This window comes from Geospiza fortis, unplaced genomic scaffold, assembly GCF_000277835.1.
Source record: "Geospiza fortis unplaced genomic scaffold, GeoFor_1.0 scaffold878, whole genome shotgun sequence".
NCBI lineage: Eukaryota > Metazoa > Chordata > Aves > Passeriformes > Thraupidae > Geospiza > Geospiza fortis.
In genome coordinates, this window is record NW_005054471.1 from 210,743 (window position 1) to 233,616 (window position 22,874).

General features: G+C 42.0%; 1 protein-coding gene across 5 annotated transcripts in view; it reads right to left on the reverse strand.

The window, feature by feature from the left end:
* UNC13B (unc-13 homolog B) overlaps window positions 1–22,874 on the reverse strand; it is a 180,911-nt gene that overhangs the window by 20,334 nt on the left and 137,703 nt on the right. For all 5 annotated transcript variants that reach the window (XM_031062858.1, XM_031062855.1, XM_031062859.1 and 2 more), the window contains 8 exons: window positions 21,649–21,775; window positions 15,827–15,923; window positions 14,883–15,026; window positions 14,671–14,748; window positions 14,047–14,124; window positions 6,982–7,070; window positions 3,752–3,904; window positions 1,732–1,855 (listed from right to left, as the gene is read on the reverse strand). In XM_031062858.1, the coding sequence (XP_030918718.1) occupies window positions 1,732–1,855; window positions 3,752–3,904; window positions 6,982–7,070; window positions 14,047–14,124; window positions 14,671–14,748; window positions 14,883–15,026; window positions 15,827–15,923; window positions 21,649–21,775 (890 nt within the window). The remainder of the gene's footprint in view (window positions 1–1,731; window positions 1,856–3,751; window positions 3,905–6,981; window positions 7,071–14,046; window positions 14,125–14,670; window positions 14,749–14,882; window positions 15,027–15,826; window positions 15,924–21,648; window positions 21,776–22,874) is intronic.

The window sequence follows — 22,874 nt, forward strand, 5'->3', positions numbered from 1 at the left end:
TTTGTCCTTGCAGCTCATCCAGCCTCACCACCAGTTCCCTGCTCAAGGACTGCAGACAAGGCCATTTTAATCGTTGCATTGTTCGTAACTGTCCTTCTGGAAGAGCAACTCATTTCCAGTTTAGACTAGTTCAGCCTCCTTGCTACCATACACCTAATTAGACACCAAGAAATCCAGCTATGAGCATTTTGTGTTATCTCAGACAAGAAAGTATATGCTTCAATTTGCTTCTCCATTTGAAACTGAAATGATGGCACCAAGAATCTATGAAAAAAACTTTAAGTGGCTTATAGCAATATCCTGCAGGTTGGAAGAATTGGCTGATCAGAGTTATTGCCTCCTTCATGATACAAGTACTGAATCACTCTCGTACTCTGCCTTTGAAATCCAAAACTAGCAAGCATAAAGCTCAAACAGCTCCTCCCTAGTTCTCTCTGAGGCCCTTGATCTCAGGGATTCCATTCCAAATGGGTCATGTTAATGCTGCTTCTACATGATGATTTTAGCACCTGCCCCCAAAGACTCCTTTTTAAAAGCAATTCAACCAAGACAAAGAAATTTCACCTTCCTAAATTTATTTTCTTTTTCTTCTTTACAAATCATAAAGGCAAGCAGAAATGATTACTCCAAATCCGAGCTCAAAGAAAGCAGTCTTTAGCAAATTACACCTCATGCTAATTTCATGGTTGTAGTGCATAACAGTGCACTTCATCCCAACAATTTTATTTAAAATCATCATCATCAAGGCCAGAGACAAGGGCTTTCCCTCTCAGAGCAAGAGACACCTATAGCAAGAGGCAGGTTTGCACTGGGCACTGCAACCCAAGAATCCCAGTGCAGATATGTGAGGGAACTGCTGAATAGTGAAAACCACTATTGTTCTACCCATCACTGGGAGAAAAGTAAGGCTGCACAACTGAACTACAGACTGCAAGTTCACTCTAACAGCCAGATGAAAAGAAGTTCTGGATCATCTGTAAATAATGAGGTTACATCCCAAACTTCACACTGCCTCCAACTGAGTGTCATCCCCCAGAGCAGCTAGGCATGCATGACTGACATTTAATCAGTTTCTCTGGTTTCTCAGAACTGGGGAAGAGTTAATCTTCCATTGTTAAAAGCATCACTACATTCACAACACACATTCATCCAGCATGTCCACACAGCTGAACAATTATACAAAAGACTGCCTTTGAAGAAAAACTATCTGGACTCACTTCCAGCTCCCCAGCATCACAGAGAAATCCTGCCAGCCAATGCTGGTGTTAAAACCTTCTGCGGGGGTAAAATGGGGTAAAAAAATCAAGCTCAAATCAACCACATCTATATAGAGAGACACTCTGGCTAATAGATGATAGGCAAAAGTGGCTGCAGGTCATGACCTAAGGCCATGAAGCCTAACTGTTCCATAATTCCCACATACAAAGACATCTCTCCTTAGAGGATTGCAAAACACTAATCAGTGCAAACTGATACACTGGACAGAAACTCCTTTTGGATCATGGATTTTGAATTGTGTTTTTTTTCTAGAGCATGCTCTGTATCTTGAAACCCTACCATAAATAGAGATGCTCCCTTTCTTTACCAACTTACAGACATGTTTTTCCATCCTCAGGCAGGCTACACGCAGACAAATTTACCTGGATGGATGACTCACCAGGTCAGGGGGATGAGTTACACAGGCAATGGCAACACTTTCTGGTATGAGTCAGGAAGGATAAAAAGCTTTACCGTATGGTCTGTAAGAGGAGGCAGCACAATCAGCTTCTCCATGGTGTTCATTACCACCCTCCAGAGCTCTTTCAGCACCCGTTTCAACACTGTCTTTTCACACACAGTTGCAAACAGTGTCAGGCTGCAGGGACAGAGCAAGAAGTGAGTAAGTTCAAAGAGCACAATACCCAATGAAAAAGGAGCTGCATATGGAAGATTCAGTGCCCTACCCAAAACAGTGTCTCGTAACAATTGCTTTAAGGGTAAAAAAATCTTCCCTTTCCTAAAGCATAGAATGTGTGCTCACTGTTGGAGCTCTAGCACTGAAAACACAAAATGGATGATTGACATTTCTGATCTCAATAATTTCTGTTTAGTGACCTGGGGATTACAGAAGGTGTCACTTGGTGATAGGTGGAATAATACATGTAATAATAATTGGAATAATACATATGATCCAAATAAGAGCAGGTATCATTGAACACGATCCCTTTAAGAAGACATATTTGGTTTATAGAGTATACAGAAAAAATTATAAATATATAATAATAGGTTTTAAGCTTCAAGGGGTTACTATAATGATTTTTGATGAATACCTAAACATTTCCCAGAATATTGTGCAGAAATTCCTGCATAGTTTCTGGAAGCTGCTGAAGTTTGCTAAATCTTTCACCTGTAAAACCACCCCAAAATATTTCTTGGACAACTCCATATTTTGTCATGACTGCATTCTACCTGCCATGTGTTTAACTGCTTTAATACAAGGAGCTTTATTTCCTTAGGTTTTCTTCCTTTATTATTGTGCAGGCTATAAAACAGGCCAAAAGTGCTAGAATCTTCTTTGAAACATTTGTTGAACTTCAGCATTAACTGATCACACTGTGAACAGGAACTCTGTGGCCAGTACCACTAAGACAGCTGACTCCTCTCCATTGTGTAATATCTTCTCCCAACTTCTCTTCTTCCCAGAGCTGGTTAGACAGTAAATGAACAAAACAAACAGGGACAGGACTGATATGGGTGGGATGCAGGAGGCACTAAAAAGATACTCTCCTTCTGTAAAGGAGGGAAGAAAATAATCCAAGCGTGGATTATCATAATCAAAGTCACTTGCTCCACAGCTGGATGGCAAGCCTGTAGCAAACCACTGTTCCCAATGGTACAAAGGAATATGGATTTTCAGGATTCATGCATGGAAAATGATCAAATGAGAAGGCTCCTAGATGTAATGACTGCTGCAGAGAGTCACTCAGAACACAGTGACCCAAAAAAAAGATGGGATAATCAACACTAAGAGCAACCAAACCCCCTATGTTTTAAACTTGTAAGGCTTCATATCTCTTGCAGCATTTATTATGAAAATTGATGGTCATTCCTTACTAAATGAAGAACTGATGTGCACCAGCATTAAGTTTAACTTGTACAAAGATTAAAAACTGTTTCCCTTTGCAGTTCAAGACTCGGCTTGAATGTTTAACTGTCCTTGTCCAGCTGAATCATGCTGCATGGTACTAATGCAACAGTTAATTAAAGCAATGGATCAACCATGTTCACGTCCCATCGTTCAGAAGCTTATTTGCTAGTCAGTACAGCAGCAGGTACGACTAGAGCACACGTCTGACAGGACTGTGATACTGAGTAGAATATGTATCAAGTACATAAGCACTGTTTGCAATATGCTTGCTAATTGGCTACAATATAATCTCTATAGGAAAAAGCCCACAGCTAGAAAATTTAGAATTTCAGTCTTTTTCACTACTTGATCAGCAGTGTGTTTTGGTGATTGCTATAATTGCCAGAGGTAGAAAGAAGAACTGGAGTGTGCTGTGGGTCATAACTGGATTGAATGAAGGCTGAAGAGCCCATCCATGGCTTGTGAGAAGCAGATATGGGAAGAAAAGCTATTGATTCTTCTTGAAAATTTGGAGACCAGTAATCTCAGGGACAATCCAAGAACATGGAGCTATTTTCCCCTCTGTCTCATTCTTGTTCCAATCCAATGAACTTTTGTGTAGCATATATTTGAACGCTCCCTTACTTTCCATCCAGGAAGTCCATCAGTGGCCTCAGGACATTATCTGCATCTTGTGCAACTGTGTTTCTGGCATTAGCCGCAGAATTTGCTGTCCCTTTCACTTGACAGAGGATATCAGACATTTGCTTGACACATTCATCAATCCGTGTCTGAAAGCTGCACAGATAGGAGAGAGGCAAAAACAATACTATTAGTAGCAGAAATACAAGGTAAAAAATTTCAAGTTCACTCAGTCTCACACTTTTCTTTCACAAGACTTGCTGCTCTTTTCCTTACTGTATTTGTTACCAAGGGGCATGCTCTCCAGTTCCTTATGCCCACCACCCACATACACGGCTGACGACCTCCAAACAGGAGACACAAGCATATTTGAGAGGAGTTCGTTCATTCATCTTGCAGCAAAAAATGATCCTTTCCTGCCCTCAAGAAACACTGTTATCCCTAGTTCAAAGCACCCTGCTGTACCCTTTGCTTTCTTCACCACAGAGACTGGAATATCACATGGAGCAATGACACAATGCATGCCCCGCTCTGAGCACCCAGGAGTCCATCAGCAGAAATCCAGTTATGACCCATCATAGCTTAAGTCTTTAAAATAACAGAGAGAGCCTGAAGGCAGGCACCAGCTTAAACCAGTCCACTGCCATACAGCCCATGCCAAGTGTCAAATTGGGATGTGGGGCTCAGCTGTGCAAAGTGCAGTCTCCCTGTAACGAAGTGACACATGAGGTATTAAAGCACAATTACTTTTCCACCTCTTCCTGCTAAGAGGAGATTCAAAATTAAATAATGCAGCGATTAAAAATTATGAATAGATCAGCAGAGCTGACAACTAATCAATTCTGCAAATAAAGGAAAATGCTTTGACATTTAAAAGAACAGTTACTAACAACAGGCACTACAAGTGACATTTAACTATCCATTAATGGCACAGACGTTTGAAGCCAGGAAGAGAAGCCAGTGTTAGGAGCTAGGGTAAAGATTTAAGAGGAGGTACAGAAGTTTGGAAGCCAGCTTTACATCTGCATAAATGACCTGAACTTCTATGTGCAAGCCACCAGAACAGCTATGGGTTGGGTGTGAGTGTCCCATGGCTCTCACCTTCCTTCTCCACCTGGTCACTTTTCCTGCTCTGCCACCTCTAGCCTCGTGGTCCTTCTTGCCCAATTCTAGCTTGCCTCTCACTGGAAAAATTCCAGAGCTGTCTCCCATGTGCCCTATTTCTAGCAGAAAGAGTCCTGCAGCACTCAGTTGTGGCTGCAATGTCAGCTTAACCAGAGACAAATAAAAGAGCATAAAAAATTTCCCATGCTATTAACAGTTCCTGCTCTGTCACAGGCCAATCCCACCCCACAGTTCTCCCATTGCTTCATTAATTGCAGGACCTTGCTTCAAGATGCTTTAAACCCCCCAGGTCAAGGATGGAAAATAACAATGGCCTCATGGATAAAATGTGCTATGAGTGAAAATGGTTGCCAGTGTTATGAAAAATAACAGATCAGTTACTGCGGCAACAGGTTCACCTGAAAGTGAAACTTGTGTAAATGTACAGCTTAACAGGAGCCCTTGGCAGCAGCAGGCTAAAAAAACAACTTCACCTATACTGTCAGACGGGGCCTGCTGCTCCCTAATTCCTCCAGGAATTCCTTCCTTCACTCCTACAGCCTCCAAGAACAAACAGGAGCTAGCCTTGCATGAAGGATAAACCCTTCCAAGACTTATCTCCTCTCAAAGTAGAAAACGCTTCTGTGTCCAGACGAAATCCTCACTCAGCACAAGGGTAGTGAGGCTCTCTGGACATGTGTTGCCTTCTCATCAAATACAGCTAATCTCACAGATGAAGAAGAGTTAAGATCTGCAGTGTTAGGTGTGCACAGAGGTGAAAGAGCAACTGTTTACAGACTCTGCACAAAATATTGCGGATATCTGTCTTATCTCCTAAGTTTATGTCGTTTAGGAGACCATGCTTGTATAGTGAACTGCAGCTCTACTTTTCACCCTCTAAGACTATTAAAGACTAAATTAAGCACCTGAGACATCTGACTGGCTGCATCTCTGGCTGGCTCATCTCTCTAAAACACTCCCCAATATGTACACTGATACTGGATAATCTCTTTAAATCACATTATCATATGTCAAGATTGTCCCCAGATTGTTTTGTAGCAATGGCACCATGGAGACAATATTCAGATTAAAAGAATTCACCTCCCTAATCATTATTTCTCAGTCATTCTGTGCCTAATTATGAACTTTACTGATTCCATTCAGTTACAGTTTGAGTCTTTCCATTTCTTGCTGTAGCATCCATTACTGGACATGGGAACTGCTCACTTATTTCTCTGCTTAGCTTTGTGTGGTGAAATTCAAACAGTCTTTGACAAATCCCACTATGATTTTTTAGCCATAGGAATTGCAAACCTGCCGACCCCAGGAGGCCAAGTTGGTACAATTTTCTCTGCCTAGCCCATGTTCAAGCTACACTACAATTCATGCCTGCATTAATCCTGTTATGCAGTACAACCTGAAATGAATGCGGTTTGTAATGGGAAGTGGTTGTTTTCAAAGATCAGTCAGGAGTTCTGTATTTTAGATTTCACTTAACTGACATGCTCTATAGTTCACTACAGAAGTCTTATAATGTTGAGCTCATTTTATCCTCATGTAAGTGAAAACATGATTTGCAATAAAACTTATTTGCCATCAATTACTCTGGCAATACTTAAAACAGCTCCCTGAAACACGAGATAACATTTGCAGAAGCTTTAGAACAGGTCAATCTCAGATTCTAAACCTGTTTCCTTCTTATTCCAGTATTCATTTAACAATCAGAAATCAGTCAGCTGTTTCATACATTTAGAGCAGAATGTTTAAACAAGAATGCTGCTCCATAAACACTAAGCTGGAAACTGCTTTTTGAGCAGTAAAGGAGCAGGAAATTCAGTTACTGACAAGAACTACTTACTGAAAAAAAAATCACTCTGTGTAATTCAAATACATTTCACAGTTGAGAGATCTCTGTGCTACATTTCCAAGCAGAGAAATACAGGAAGAGAAAGACTTCAAAAATGTTTCTCATTTCTATAGGTAGTCTCTGTATATTAAAGGCCATAAATTTAGGACAAAAAGAAAAATACAATGCAGTTCACAGGAGTTTCTTTTCTTTCATAACCTGACTAAATGAGATTAGATAAAAGAAAGGAATGCTTCAAAGATAAGGACCTTGTAGTACTGACCTGTTACCAAACACTGCACTGAGCTCATCCAAAACATTGTTCAGCTTCACCTGGAGCTCTTTGAGATGGTCACTTGCTTCTGCATCCAACTGTGGATGAAAAAAAAAGCATTTAAGTTTGAACCCAGAGGGCAGTCTGTTGTCCTCCGCAGTGCTTCTCTTCACTGTTGAGACTACACTTAATAAGCAGGTGAACTATCCCCACTGGACTCTGCCAGGTAGGATGCTCTCCTCCACTGCCTGCTGCTGCTGCTACAGAAGCTGTGAAACAGTCAGCAGATATTTGCCTAAAAAGCAGCAAGTAATTTCCCCAGGCTCCTATAACCCTTCAATATCCTTCCTGATGTTTGTGAAGTTCAGGAAGAAAGGGAATGTGAACTCCCTGTGGCCAAGAATGTATCTAGGGCTGAGAATCCATCAAGTACTGTGCTTTGCCCTGGGCTCACAGGTCATGTCACCCCTCTGAGTCTAGAAGGACACAGGGCTTTGCAGACTGGTTGTTACTACTTGTGCATTTCTCTATGTATGATCTTGAAAGAAGCTATTTCACCTTCCTTCCTGCTGTCACATATTTTAACTGAATATTGACTCAGTCACTGCTTTCAGAAGGTTGTACCCCAGATGTTTTGAAAATCTGGCCACAGTATCATGGCAGGAGCTGTTGTGTACTTTTGTTGATCAGTTTTGGAAAGTAAAATCTCAGCTAGTGGTATTGAGCAAACACAGCTCTACCCTCACATGGAACCAGACAGCTTTTTGTACACAAGTGTTCAGAGGAAAACAAAAAACATGTTCCCCAAGCACTACATGAATGCTGTTGACACCTTGGCAAGTTCTGTAAGGAAGTGCTTCCTCCATTCTTATCACTGCAAAGCCACCTGTTTTTAAATTGAACATGATTTGCAGAGTCTTGTATTTCAGCTACCATCACCCCTCCAGCCTCAAACGAGCCACTTCCGAGCAACACACCTGTGTGTACACTTAGCAACACAGGATGAATGCTATGGCATCATTTGCTCATAAAAAGTAACTTGTAAAACAGATTTGCCTGTGTATGCAGGCAAGACGTTTGTAAAACAAAAAGCTTCCTCCTAGGCAGAGCATCTCTTTAGGAATGTAATGAGCCAGGTACCAGTACTGTGGTTAAAAATCAGTTTAGACTTTTATGATATATCCATCTATAAAGGATTCGAACACGACAGGAGTTCCCACCTCTAAAATCAGTGCTGAAGCCCTCTTCATATTGCTTCAGCATCTGTCAGAGAAAGCCGAGCCTTAGGGGATTTGGAATCTGATCTGCTCATTTTCCTGTTGTAAGCTGGCATGGAAAATTGACTCTATTATGCATTTGAACCTGTGCTAATGAAACTTCTGGATCAGAATTTTAAAAGTAATTAAAGTAAGAACCAACAATCAAGCAAATGATGATTACTTAGGCGTTGTAACTTTAGGCATTGCTGCCTCTGATTATTTTTCCTTTATTAAAGTAAATTTCTCTTCCTATCATCCTTGTAACACTCTTGCTCTGTGACGGCAGAAGGAAGCTAATGTCATGACAATCAGCATTCATTCTAGCCAAGCTTGTAGGTAACAAAATAAAAACAGCATTTGGTGGTGGTGGTTTCTCTTGCCCTTACATTAATCCTTCCCTCCTACTGCGTGAAGGCACAATGAGTCACAAGCTGCCTGATTTGCTCTACTATTAATGGCACTGAATTGCCCTCTGATTTCAGCCATTTCTGACAGATTTGAGGCAGGACCAGTTCATGATTCATCAAAACATTTCAATTAACTGCTTTTCCAGTCAGGGAAAAAAAAAAGCCAGAAGAATTTGGCACAAGACAAGAAAATTATTCTTCACTATTCACTTCTACTTCTTTATAAGCTATCAGATGCAGAGCCTAGATGATGTTTGAGATCAGGATCAACAACTTGTTGCCCTGGTTCATGAACTGCACAATCAATGATTTATTTTACTGTGAGGTGGCCTGGAGAGCTCCCTGGCTATGTCTAAGCTTTCCCCTCACTGTTGTATTTCACTGCAAACTGATCTTCCTCATAGCAAATGCATTGTTGTCCCAGTATTGCAAGAAGAGACAGCTGACACAATGCTTTGCCAAGGGGACGAGCTCCATTATCTGTGGTAAAGAACTCTCAGTCCTCCAGAACATGAGCTCACATACAGCTCTCTGGGTACAACTGGCAAGACAGCTGCCCACATCTAACTTTGAGGTGCCCAGCCTCATCCTCAGGAAGCCAAACCCTGGTAGTAAGCATTCTGGTTCAGCATCCACAAAGTCCCCTGTCATGCTAGAAAAGCTGTTGTTTTCTCAGCAACTGCTACTGGGGAACAAGGACTGCACATAACACATTACTGATGGTTATTGCTTAGGCACTGGCCTGCTTTGGCTCAAAAGCAAAGTCTGGGGAATTATCCGAGTATGATATGAGTTCATTAGGAAGGTGCTGGTAGGTGTGTACTGCTGTTTCCCACACATAAATCACATGTCAGTTACTGAGTACTGTAGCATGTGGTATTAACTGCAAACTTGGCCAATGTGGTGAAGCATTGATAAGAGTGCTTAAATGAATCCACAACGGTGTTGCTGTTGCTGCTCAGTCAATGAATTTTAAGCATATCAGCTATCACTGATAGCAGGAAATGTACTTGGACTGCATGATAAATCTGGCTGGTACAGCAGAAAACAGGATTAGGCAGCTGGGTCACTGCCACATGTCACATCCACACCACTTCTCTCAGAAGGCTTATGATCTCCATTCTGTGGGTATATTAGAGATAATTCAGAGGAAGAATGAAAAGTTCTCTGTGCAAAACATGGGCCAGTAGCCACACTGAGGTAGCTTCTGATCTCTGAGCAAATGTTTCAATTCCAGTAGAAGTAATGGCTGGCATAGCTACAGTTCTGTGTCTGAGGCTAAATGGGTGATGCTGAAAACTGAGGTGCAAAGAGGAAAAAGCTAATTCCACATTAAACTTCAGGGAAGAAATCAAGTCTCCATTAATTTTCTGAAAATATTTGGGACTTGGCTTTTGAGAGAATCTGGGCCTCAAAGTCTCATCTGAACCCATTTAGAGCTGGAACCTCAAGTCCTCTGCTCATGTGAATGGCGGCATTTATACCGAAGTGCTATCAACTGGAATTTAGGATGATCTTCTCATCCTTTCCTCATGCACGAAAAAGAACCCCTGAGCCTAAGAATTTGCAGTGATGGGCTTCCAAATTTTCCAGGAGATGGAATTAGTTCTTCTTTGGTTTCCACACACACTGGTGAAGCACAAGTGGCCAGATCTGGAAGGCTTCTCTATAAGTGGTGTAAGTGGAGAGACATGACTCTGACCTCCTAGAAAGCTAAAGATGTTAATCAATTCCCATCTATAAAAGGCAGAGACTTTATGAAAACATCAGGTCTGATCTGGCATAGCAGCAGCTGAAGAATTATGCCCTGCTAACATATTTTAGCTTTAGCAAGTTATGGAGTTCATCTGCCTCCAATTTGAAGCTGCTGATTTTTGGTCTGCCTCCCTCCACCAGCCCCTGGGAACTCAGCAGATTCAACCCCCCTTTAAGGACATGCACTGAATTTTCAGGCACCTCCCCACTTTCCTACAGGATTCAAGAGTAAGAAACATGGAGTACTGAATCCAAACAATAGCTGCCAACTTCTCAAACACTAGGGCAGCCTTAGCTATGGCATGTGGGATGCTAAAGAGGAGCAAACACTAGATATCACAAATCCTTTAAGCATATTTCTATATAAGTCTTGGCTGTTTCTAAGCTGTCCTGCAATTTGTTATTCAGGTGGTGAACTTAGGATTTAAAATGTGGGCTCACCCCGGCAAAGCATTAAGAGGAGAGTTTCCTGAAGCTTTAATTGTGAAGATTAGTTTGAAACCAAAGGCATGAAAATTGTATGATGACAATATGCTGCTGCTCAGCAGCTAATTCCTTGGGTTCCTTAGGCAGTGCTTGTCTCTTATACTCACCTCACATGCTTCTCTTGGGGAAAAAAGGTGTAGAAATGTTTTAAACTAGTCTTTCACACTACATCTAGACTCCAGCAGTGTGCAATGCAGTACAGCACCTTTTCATTTCACTGTCATGAGTTCATTACTCATGAAAAGCTAAGCAAAATTATGGACTGTAGGCTGAAGTCTGATGGAAAACCACAGAGGTGGGTAGAAAATGCAAGTCACATTAGGTTTTATTAGGTAAAGTATGAATAGTTAAATAAATGGGGCCAAGTTCAGGCAAACACTACCACTGAATGTGTGTAGCCCATCCCAGCAGAGACCTAAATTATAATCTCGGCTCTGCTGCTGTATTGGAGATGGTTCAGAGAAATAAAAGGTTTCAGAAGATATCCAGGACACACCCCCTAGTTTCACACTATTCATTACGCTTTTAATGCTATCTGCCACTTCATAAACACTGAGTTTCCAACACATGCCTTTGGGATGTCTGAGAATGCTCCTGAGTCATGATGAAACTGTTTTGATCCCATGAGATCAATATAGCTCAGAAGGGAAAGAAAAGCATTAATCCTAATTCCTAAAATTTATTTAAGGTACTCTTCTCTGTGTATGCATGTGTGTTTACGTCTATATATATTTGCCTTGACCCAAGGGAATCCCTCCAAAGATAGTTATCTAAAGCTCTGCTGCTGTCCTTACTGTTTCTGAGTAGTAATGTTCACAGACCATAAGATGTTGACATTAAACTCAGAGATGCTGGGCAATTTTTGCCCTGTTTTGAGTACTACAGTTTAGAAAAGTGTAAGAAAAATGAGGGAAAAGGCACCATAACTCAATGGGGGCAGTGGGTGGAGGAGAGAGTAAAGAAAGCCACTATATCCAGGGCCCAATCTCAATAAATAGGATTGAGCAAGCACTTCTGTTCCATGTTATGCCACTACACTGCAGGGTGACCACAGGTGAGCCCTGTCCCTTCATTTCCCTCACTGCAAAATGGAGTAAGTGACCCGAATTTCCCTAGGTGTGTGTTCTGGACCCACTGGCAAAGACCACCACATAGCAGCAGCATTTCAGAGCTTTCCAGAACTGTGCAGTGCTACAGCTACAGCTGCAGATCGAGATGGATCTGGGAACCAGAAGCAGATGAAGCCACAAGCACACAGTAACTGAAACCAGTCCGAAGATCTGGCTGCACACATGGCACAAGTAACATACCTGCCACAGGAACAATGGAATATTTGGTACCTGGCTGTCAAGAACACCTTTGAGAACACAAGAAGTTGAACAGCTGAACACCAGGGCATGCCACTATGGTAGTTTCTTACTCTCCCAAGGAAGTCTTTTTGGATAGAGCAGTCAGGATAATGCTTACTTTTGTGCAAGCTACTGTGTCATGGACAAATGATCATAGAACAAATCTGCCACAGAAATTAAAAACTGTCCTTCCTGAAGGAGGATAGAACCCACAGATGCATTTCCAGTCAGTTCTACTGTCAAAACTGTTGTCTCACCTATTGTTACCCAATTGTCAGGTTCAATCTGCAGCCAACAGACTATGCAAACTAGGACAAGACCTTGTTCACTTTAGAAAAACAGAGAACCTGGCAGTTTTTGAGTCAAGAAGCAATGTACTACACAGTCACCAAGCAGGAAACCTCCGGGGACAGCAGATAGTGCAGGCACCTAACACAACACAATTTATTTCTGGTGATCAGTGGCAGCCCTATGAAGTGCAATAAGCACCATTTGAAAAGAAAATGAAAAAAAAAAACAAACCAAAATACCCCACAGCTTCTTATTGTGTTTGCCAGATTTCTTCCTGTTTTACTCTTCACTGTCTGGGTTTCTCTCCCCTTCCAGTGTTTTGATTCCACAGTACAGGGGAAACAGTGGGTTCATCACCCCTTTTTTACCTGACTTACACCTCCTGTGAAGGTTTTAAAGGGTAGAATGCAGAGAAGAGATTTAGTTTAGAGACAGTAGCCAATAACCTCAAGAAAGACCTTTTTACTCTCTTTATTTAATACAGTATCAAGGGATATTTTCAATTTTAAATATAGGAAACCCTACTTAATGGCTACCACTACGGAAAATAGTAGCAAACTGATTCCATAAGGGAAATTATATGCACAGGCATTAAACTTTTATAGGTCACTTCGCAAACATTTCATCACAAGTTTATTCTTTCCCAAAAATGAGTATTTAGCTACTGCTGCTATTACAGCAGGAAGCATATAATGCTAGTTCTTGATGCAGGATTATTGAGGTGACATGTGAAAGAATGACAGCAGTTTTCCTTGCCTCATGGGGTAAATCTATTTGTTGAGATTTTTGCCACTTCACAGAATTCTGCCACTGAGCATAAGCAAGATTTAGAAAAGCAATACAGGCAAAAACTGAGCTGTCCATCAGCAAAGCTGACTTTTCTCTTGGCGTACAGGTCATAGCACAGATTCTATCACAACACAACCAAAGAAAATGCACTAGAAAATAATTTTTCCTAACATCAGCATCAGCAGGCTTTTCTTCATCTTCCTGAATCTTGAAAAGCAATGAAAAAAGAAGAGAAAAAAAATATACATATATTACAGCAGAACAAAAACAGCGACCTGGAGGAGTAAAATATTATTTCTGTCAAAATTACCATCTCATAACAAATGGACACATCTGAATATCCCTCAAAACACGAGCAGAGAACTCATTTGCATGCCTGTAATGTATTACATACTGGACATTTCATGCTAAAGGCACTGTCCCACATTTATATGACATCTAAAATGATTCAACGCCCACAGTACCGAGACCTCCACCAGCCACGCCCATGTGAACACAATAGCCAATCTTTTCTTTCCTTTTCTATGCTATTCTGTGCTCCAAAAAGTTTTCTTCACGATTTTATTACAGATTTCATTGGGAAGCCTTCAGTCATGGCTGTCCCCTCACACTTACAGTGCCAGGTGTCCCAAGGCTCTCCTCATGACTGCAGTCTTCAAGAACCAATATGATGCAAACAACCCAGCAAAAACAGTGCAGGAGGAATGAGGATAACAGTCAGATTCTGAGCTCTCTTACCTCTTTACCACCCATGGCTTCAAACATCTTCTCCAGCTGCACCCGCAGTTGTTGGATGTTGTTCATCAGGATGCAGGGCTGAAGGGACAAAAGCAAATGACTGCTCAGGATGCCAATACACTGTCACCAGTGGGAGATTTTGTGCCTCAACACCCTTTCCCAAGTACCACCAGATCTGAGAGTTACATAGGAGGCATGGCATGCAGAGATTTCAGCACTCACATGTATTTTAAAAAATAATTTTTAAAAAAATCATTTTTTTTCCAGTTTGAAATGGTATGGTCAGTTCCCATTTGCAGAATACCTAGATGAACAGACCCCTCTCAGTATCAGACCTACAGAGCAATCGTGCCCACTTTTGTTTTTTTTAATCACATAATACAGGCAGTGTGGAAGTTGATTTCAAGGGGACCCAACAGCCTCCAAACCCTGCATATTATCTTCAGGACCTGTTTTTATTTTAGGTCCAAGCCAGAATTCAAACTTCAAATGCATCCAAATGATGATAAAAAACAACACTGAAAATATTTACACCATCACCACAGTCAGGTGCAATGTGAGTCTGGTTTCATCAGGACAATTACATGATTCTTTGGGGGAAAAGGGAAGCTCAGCATAACTCACCAGTTTCTCCTTAGAACAGTAGGACTCAAAGCTCTTGGAGAGTATGTCAGCATACTGCATCAGCACTTTCCCAATAGTCTGTGAAGAAAAGACATGAACAGTGTTACTTGTCCTCTACCACTACAGAAGAACTCCAGGAAGCAGGAAAAAAAAATCATACTGTCTTACACCCCATTAAGAAAAGATAAACATCTGGATGCTGAGGGTATTACCTTTGCAAACCTCCTGTTGTAGTGGGCAACAATGACAGGGTCTGGGCACTCCAGCTTCTTAATGATCTCAAAGCTCTGGTTGAGCTGGGTGAACACATCCACCACTGAGCAAGAGAACAGAGCGTGCTCGGATGTTTGCTGGAACTAAAACAGAAGTACAGAGAGCCACTGTTGAATGGAAAGATCTGAAATAAACCCACCCATGGGTGTTTTCATCATCTGCCATACTGAAGGCAGAGTAACTTTACCAAAACCTACATCTTCCTCCGAATTAGTCAAAAACTCTCAAGAAGATCTAGACGAGATAAATAGCCTTTTTTGGTTGGATTATAAATTTACTGTCCTTCACTAACTATGATCGTGACAAGCACCAGGGAAATGTATGATGAGGTTGAGATCCTTAATGGTTTGCCTGAAATCCATGGTTTGCCTGCCAGCTAATGAGGAAGGAAGGAGAGAGTAAAGAGCTATTTTAATTTTCTTTTAGATTTAGCTATTAAACAGAATGTTGCATGAGTATCACAGACTACAGTGCCAACAGTCACTGAATAACAGGAAAGCTCTTCTCTGCATTGGCAATACTCAGCAAATTAAGAGTAAGATTAGTCTGTCAGTGGATTAAGGTCACATTCTCACTGCATGACTAAGTACATGCTAAGTGCCTCAATTTTCAATTTCAATTACTTCTCCCTAACAGAGAGAGCTGAGAGAGCACCAAACCACTGGCTGACAGATTAACAGCAGCAGAACAGACAAAAATGAATGATATGCACCTTGCTATTAAAAAGTTCTCTGTGACCTGTAAAGTACTAAAATAAATGAGTTTCCCAGTTGTTTAGGTAGCAAAAAGGACCACATCCTCCATTTATAAGACAGCTGAATTTATAGTGTTTTATTTGGTTCTGTGTACTGTATGATGCAGCACCAAGTAGTGACCTACATACCCCATCTTTTTTATCTCTCTCCAGAGCACCGTGCAGGAAATCTAAGGAAACATCTTCATTTTCATCCAGCCACTGCATCACAAACTGCTCAAACCACCTGCAGGGGAGCAAAGACAGCAAGTTACAGCAGGAGGAACAGCACCCAACCCCAGCAGGCCTTGTGGAAGCTGTGAGATGTCTGAATGCTGCTGCACATGTGTGCAGTCCAAGTTCTCAAATATACTTGCACCTCTACACAAGCTAACAGGGCCTCTTACCATCACTTGGGCTGGTTCGGAGCTGTTTTTGTCCTTCTTCCTGTTGTTTCTCTTCTTGGTACCATCCCCTTCACCCCCCCGTCCCAAGAGCCACCTTTAACTTTGCTTCACCTCAAAGCACTTTGTCATGTTTTTCCCTTCCATTAACATGCCAGAGAGCACAAGAAGACCTCCAGACCCACAGGCACGTGTTCTGCTGCTCATTTGGGTGTACCAAACAGGTAGTGTGAAAATAGGCAAGCTGAGAAGCAGCTTCAGTGATGGGATCTGACAGCTGGTCCCTCTGTCCTTGGCTCCAAGGGACACACACAGTACAAAAGGGTGTGTGTGTGTGTTTTTGTTGCCTGTGTTTAAGCAGTAACACAGTACTTACAGGCTCATTTAAATGTCTGTCTAGAGGTTGTTGCATGCAAGTGCCAACACAGCACAGCTGAAGCAAATCTTCATTTCAAATATTACTAAACGGCATTCACAAACAAGAGAAAGATGTGTCCACGTGTAATTCAGTCCAAACAAAAGATTATTATATGAGCTTTACAGAGTACAGCCTTCTCTACACAGGCAGCTGTGTTCATAGAGATTGTGCTAATTGTGGGCTGAGTTTGCAAAGAATGTGAAAGCATGTGCCAGACATGAGAGGGAGATCAAGAGCAAATTCACAGGCAGAGCATACTAGATAGCCTTAAATAATCTCTACACTTTGAAATATAAAGCACATCAATGCTAATATTGGAAATTGTAACTGACACAGTGTTAAAATGCCAACAGCAACCTGTCTATGTAGCCCTATTTATTATAGACAATATAATAGACAGTGTCACAGACATATGGACTTCCTGTATTCTGGAAGAATTCCTTTTGAATGGCACTTCAGGCTCCTGAAAGTCAGCATATGTTGAAGTCTGCTGCAAGTTTCTCAAGTTTTCAACGTTTTCTTTTAAACTGCAATTGTGTATTTTAAACAGCTTAAGCCTTAGAAAGGAACTCAGGCACTTCACAAGGAAACAACTATACATCTTCCACCTGTTTCACAGTTCCCAGGCTGTGAGCTGCTGATTGCTTCACATCTCGCAGGTCAACTTGCTCATGCCGTAAGTCACAGTTTTCACTCTGAGAAGGAGAGCAACTTCCTGATTGTCATTCAGCCTTAGTTATTGCACCACATTCACAAGAAAGAGCCATTTGCTGTTGAGAACACTGCCCATTTTTATGGATACGATATGTTGCTACACGAAATCAAGTGCCTAGGTATACCTGTCTTGCCAAATTGTCTAAGCAAAGGTGGCAGAGAAAACAGTACTGTTGGGTGGGTAGGAGTGGTGTATTTGCTCCCCCTCTAATAAAAGAAATCATTACCTTCAGGAAGAGGTTAATTATGAATGCTGAATGAACCATTTAGACCAGGAAATTCTTTAAGTACATCTGCAAAGCCAGCCTCAATTTTGTCCTTTAGCTGACACAAAAACCTAAGAGATGCAAATAATTTGCAAATACTTCCAGTCCATGCATACATTCAGGGCCAAACTATGCTTTGAGCTGTAACACAGACCTAGAACTATCTTTGGCCAAATACCAATAATGTTTTACTATCAGCTTGGGCTGCTGAGCAAGTCAGGAGACTCTGAGGACTATGAAGGCAACATATCCAGAACAATATGCAAAATTATCTAGCACAGAAATGAATAAAAATATTCTGCTTTCATGCAGAAATAGCTTCAAAATGTTGTTATATGGCAAACATCTTCTCCTTCCTCTGCTTCAGCTATTGGTCAGGAAGCAAACGCTGTAATGACTCACACACCAGCACACACAGCAGTGGCTCACAGTGCTGCTTCAGAGACATCCTGTGCTCACAGGGGTCAGCACAGCCTGGCTCCAGATGGCACAGTCAAACACTCCAAACAAGGTCTGCACAGAATAGACTTTGGTCCCGCCTGCTGGGAAAGGCAGCAGCACTTCAGGACTAAATGCAAGTTCACCTCTCTTGGCTGCACAACAGTGAGGTAACACAAAAGGCTACCATTTCAGCTTGGCCATGAGCCTGGCTCCCTCATGGTCACACTCTGCAGGTGAATTAATCTTGCTCATTTGCTGTGGGTATCTAAGGAACAATCTCTGTGCCTCAGCAAAAACTGAGGCAAGAAGGCAGGCAGGGCTCCCATGAGTAAAATAATAAATACTGTGTTTGATGAAGAGAGCCAGAATAAGTGAACAGGATCTCAAAGGAAGGAATATCTTCCCCCACCAGAGAGGAGGCAGTCTCCAGTAGAGCCACAATGCTACCTGCACACTAGGAACAGTACTTAAACAAAGCACGTATTTACACAGCTAAAAAGCTGGTTTTTTTCAGGAGTTGGCACTTCACAGCTTTTAGCTGGCAGAGAGGAAGTTTTGAAGATACAATGCTAGTTACATAGCTACTTCCATTTCAGAAAATGCTTCCGAGCTTCTGAAAATAAAGGAAGTATAAAAACTTCAATTTCAATACTTTGCACCCTGCACTTTGTTCAATCAAATCTCAAGGCTACTAGAAACATGGTTTCTCAGAGTTTATAAACTGGAAAAGTGAGTTTGTGGATAGCCTTTTGTCTGACAAGTAGACAGACAGTGATGCCTTGTAAAGGGTGACCTAGAACAGAGGCTAGATGGAGTTAAAGAATAAAGTAGGTATTTATTAAAAGGCCTCAATGGATACACCTTGGGCAGTGCAAGAGCCCAGCCAGGGCTACACCCAAGCTGAACCCAAATGGTCACAAAATGGAAGACCTGTCACAAGGTCTCTCACTTTTAGAAGTTCTGGTCCATTAGCATATTGGAGTTAATTGTCCAGTTATAACTCTAGGTTATGAAGTCCCACCCTTCTGGTTTTTCTCTCTTCATTCTGCCATTGTTTGTGCTCTTGGGCCTAAGATTTGGATCATTTGTCCTTGGTCCCCAGCTAGAAAAGGAATTGTTTTGTCTCCCTACTCTGTGAAGAGAGCTTACTATCCCCTAATATGAAGCTGAGAACTACACACTAAAGCAGTATAGAATCTGAAAAATATAAAAGCTAAAACCTGAGGCATCAACAGCCCAACCATTGTCTGGAGAGCAGCAATTTAGTTTTGTAGTATATGGTAGAGATAATTAATGCTATTTATGTATAAAATATTGTAAAATCCAAGCTATGTCTTTGACCACCCGGCTGGGAGCAGAGTCTAAGACAATATCAAGTCTGTTAACGTATGAATGGAACCTTCCCGGGCCATGATTGCTGACTTCCCTGGAATGTCAGGGCCACTCATGAGGGACCTGCACCTGGGAGATTGCCTCTACCACACTCAAGCACCGGTGCCACTCTGCTACATGTGAATGCAGACTCTTCTGAAGCGTCCAGACATCCATCTAGACACCTGGACTCACTTTTGTCTATTCCTGCACATGTATGGCCCCAGTTCTACATGTGAAGAGACACAAAGAACATTCGGTCATTTCTGCCCCAGGCAGAATAAACTGCATATAAGTTCGCTGCATGAAGCAGTTGGGGTGAACCTCTGGAGAGACGCTGACACTTTGTCGGTCGGATCCAGGTTCACCCAGGGCCGACATCCGGGGTTGACACTGCCTTGGCTGTGGTGGCTTTTCTTTCTCGAGATTCTATTTTGTTAACGATCTAATAAATCATTGCTAAATTTTCTTATAAATTTGGTTTCCGATTTGATAATTTATAACAGTTTCATCTAAGGAGTTTACCAATGTGCAAACCTGATGTGTGGACTCTTTTGTTTAAGGAAGTTCTGAGGCTAAAAATACTTGTGATGAAACAAATCAAAGGACAATTCATATCAGGGGGATACTTTGTGAGAGGTGAAGGTTACGGCTGAGAAAAACATCACCTATGTCTGACAATGTGGCTATTGTACTGAAATAGGAGGGTGAAGTAACAAAGCCAGTGGCTGCAAATGCATATGAGCACTGAAGCTCTACCACAAAGGCCAGCAGAGCAGAACAGACTGCAGAACAAAATCGAGCATCATTATCCTGATTACACAGGAGAAAAAGAAAGATTAAGAGTATCTGATGGCTTGCATGAGACTGCCCTGACTCACAGGCACAGCAAAGAGAAAGGGGCTTCTGAGACTGTCACTCTAGCACCCTGCTCAGTGAGCAGCTTATGTCTCTTGCTGACCTGATTTCTTAATCAGGCCCACAGCCCACACTGAGCAATTATGCCCAACTGCCTCAAGTCTGATTAGCATGCAGCTAGCACCAGGCTTGACGGACTGCATGCACAACAGCATGGCAAGAGAATTCAAAGTGCCAAACTGGAAACACAGTACAGGAATAATGTGTTTGTTAAGAGGGGTAAAGTGCTGCATTTAGACAGCACAGAACAGTCATATACAGGGTAGGAACAGCAGTGTGGTGGGGCACAATGCTGAGGGTGCCTGCAGAGCAGCCAGTGGCCCACTGGGAGCACCACTAGTCAGCAATATCTCTCAATAAAAGAAAATAAAAAAGGTTGCTTTCAACACAGCACATGACACATGAAAGCAACAGCACTGCCTGCAAGGCAATGCATGGCAAGGTCTAGATGAAAAATCAGTATTTAAGGCCAACTGTTATGTTCAGACAAAAATTGTCTTGAAAGGGTGAGTAAACCCCACTTAGAAGGAACGTCAGGAACAAACAAGAACCAGCAGAAGACCATAAAGAAGCACGAGAAAAGCATTTTACTACTGTAAAGCAGGAACAATTTATTCTCTATGTGCAGCCTATATATAGGCCATAACAAGCTCAAACTGAAGCAAGAAAGATTTGGAGGGGGTGAAAAGGAGAGTGTATGTTAAATCCCCAAAACCCAGTGAAGGAGTAACACTGAAGCACGGGATAAAAGGAGTTGTGGAGCAAACACCACTGAAAGCTTCTGAAAACCAGTTAAAGCACTGCTAAGACCCAGGGTACCTGCTGTTGCTTGAGGCAGCTGTGGGGCTCTAGCTACACCATTTTCCCCACATTGTTCAGACAACCTTCTGGTCTCATACACCTTCTCACAACCTTTTGGTCTCATACAACTTCTCCAGGTCTGAAACCTGTTGTTGCTCTTTTAAAGTTAGAAGCTGCAAACAACTGCTTAGAGCTCAAGAGCAACAGCTTATCTGATGCTTCCAACTAAGCCACCCAGTCTTACTAAGAAAAAACATTATCTTTACTTACAAATCCTGTTGTGTGTGTGTACATATGATATCCATGTACAGTATATATGCATAAAGCATATCTGTAGGCACACATCTTCCATTCAAGAACTGCCCACACTGCAGGCACAGAGTAGCTTTAAGTCTGTCCATGCCATGCTAAGCTTTGGAAATGTTGGGAGATATTGTACGATAATGGATTGAGCTGGGTGAGGGGCAGTGGCACAGAACACCACAGGGGAAAAACATGCACACAAACACAGAAAACTGAGAGGTAAGAAATTATGTATCTTGAAGGCAGCCACAGGAGATCCAAATGGCCACCCTACCACCGAAGTAACAAAAGGAAATAGATAGTGGGGATTTACTACAGGAGACTTAAAATACTCACGCTGGATATTCAGGCACTTTGCCCTTGAAGGCAGGCAGATCACGAACGTATTCATTGTACAGCCACTTCACTTTGAAGTGTAAATTCATATAGTCCGCACTTTTACACAGTCTGTGTTTCTCATGCTCTGTAAGGAAGGGGAATAAAAGCAGTTAGGTCTGAATTCACCACTGTAACCACACCAGGCATGGGAAGCATGTCTGCAGAATGCAAGGTTGCTGAGGATGAAGCATCTATAGAGCCACAAAATCTTCACAACACAGGGTTTTGGCAGCAAGGCAGGAGTTCTTCGAGGCTGGGACTATTGGGGCACTAGAGATTTTTCTGCAGCTCTAATTAATACTTCCATTTGTTGAACATTTTTTGTTGTCAAAGCAATAAAAACAGAGCAATGTCTCATGGCCTTTTCATTTAACATATCACAGTTGAGACTCCATCTTTGCAGGGGAAAAACCAAGGCGAGCAAATCTGTTCATCCTTGGATATAAACAAAGGCAATGGCAACATGTTACATTACATCCCCTATGAGACAACAGTAGAAAGCACCAAGAGTTTGACAGCGTGACTCAAACAAGATCAAATGAGCTACACAGGAACTGCAGCCTTCTTTGCTCCCACTTGGAGAAATTAATATTCCTCTTCCACAAAGCAAGGTCTGCTGCCGAGCTTCTTCCTCCTGCCAGGTCTCCTATGTTTTTGTACCCAGGCAATGCTGGGAAAATGCAGTTTCTCCCTGTATAATGCCTGTACCTCCACAACACAACCCTTCCCACACACCTACACCACTAAAGCACTGGCCCTACGTTTCTGCAGAGATCATCTCCACAGAGCACTGCTCCCCTTCCTTATCAGGAGAAATGTATGGTCCACGTCTTCACTCTCAAGGCTCTTCACAGCCTCCATCCACACTACCATCTTTCAGTAATTGACTCCCACCTCTGATCAGCCCACAATTATGTATTTAAAATACTTGCTAAATTCTCCCAAAAGCAGCTCAATGCTTTCTCCCAAGCCACCCCTCATGTGCTTACACAGGCAGATCCTTCTACTGCACTGCTTTTCTTCCAAATCTTCCTTGAAGAGATTAAAATTAATTCCTTTTTCATGATATGAGGACTCAGCAGCTGACTTTTGCCTGCACTGTGACCCTGCATCATCAGGTGATCAATTCTGCACTGCTGCTCCTCTGTGCCTCCTGTCTGTATCCATCTCTTTCTTCTGCCAAG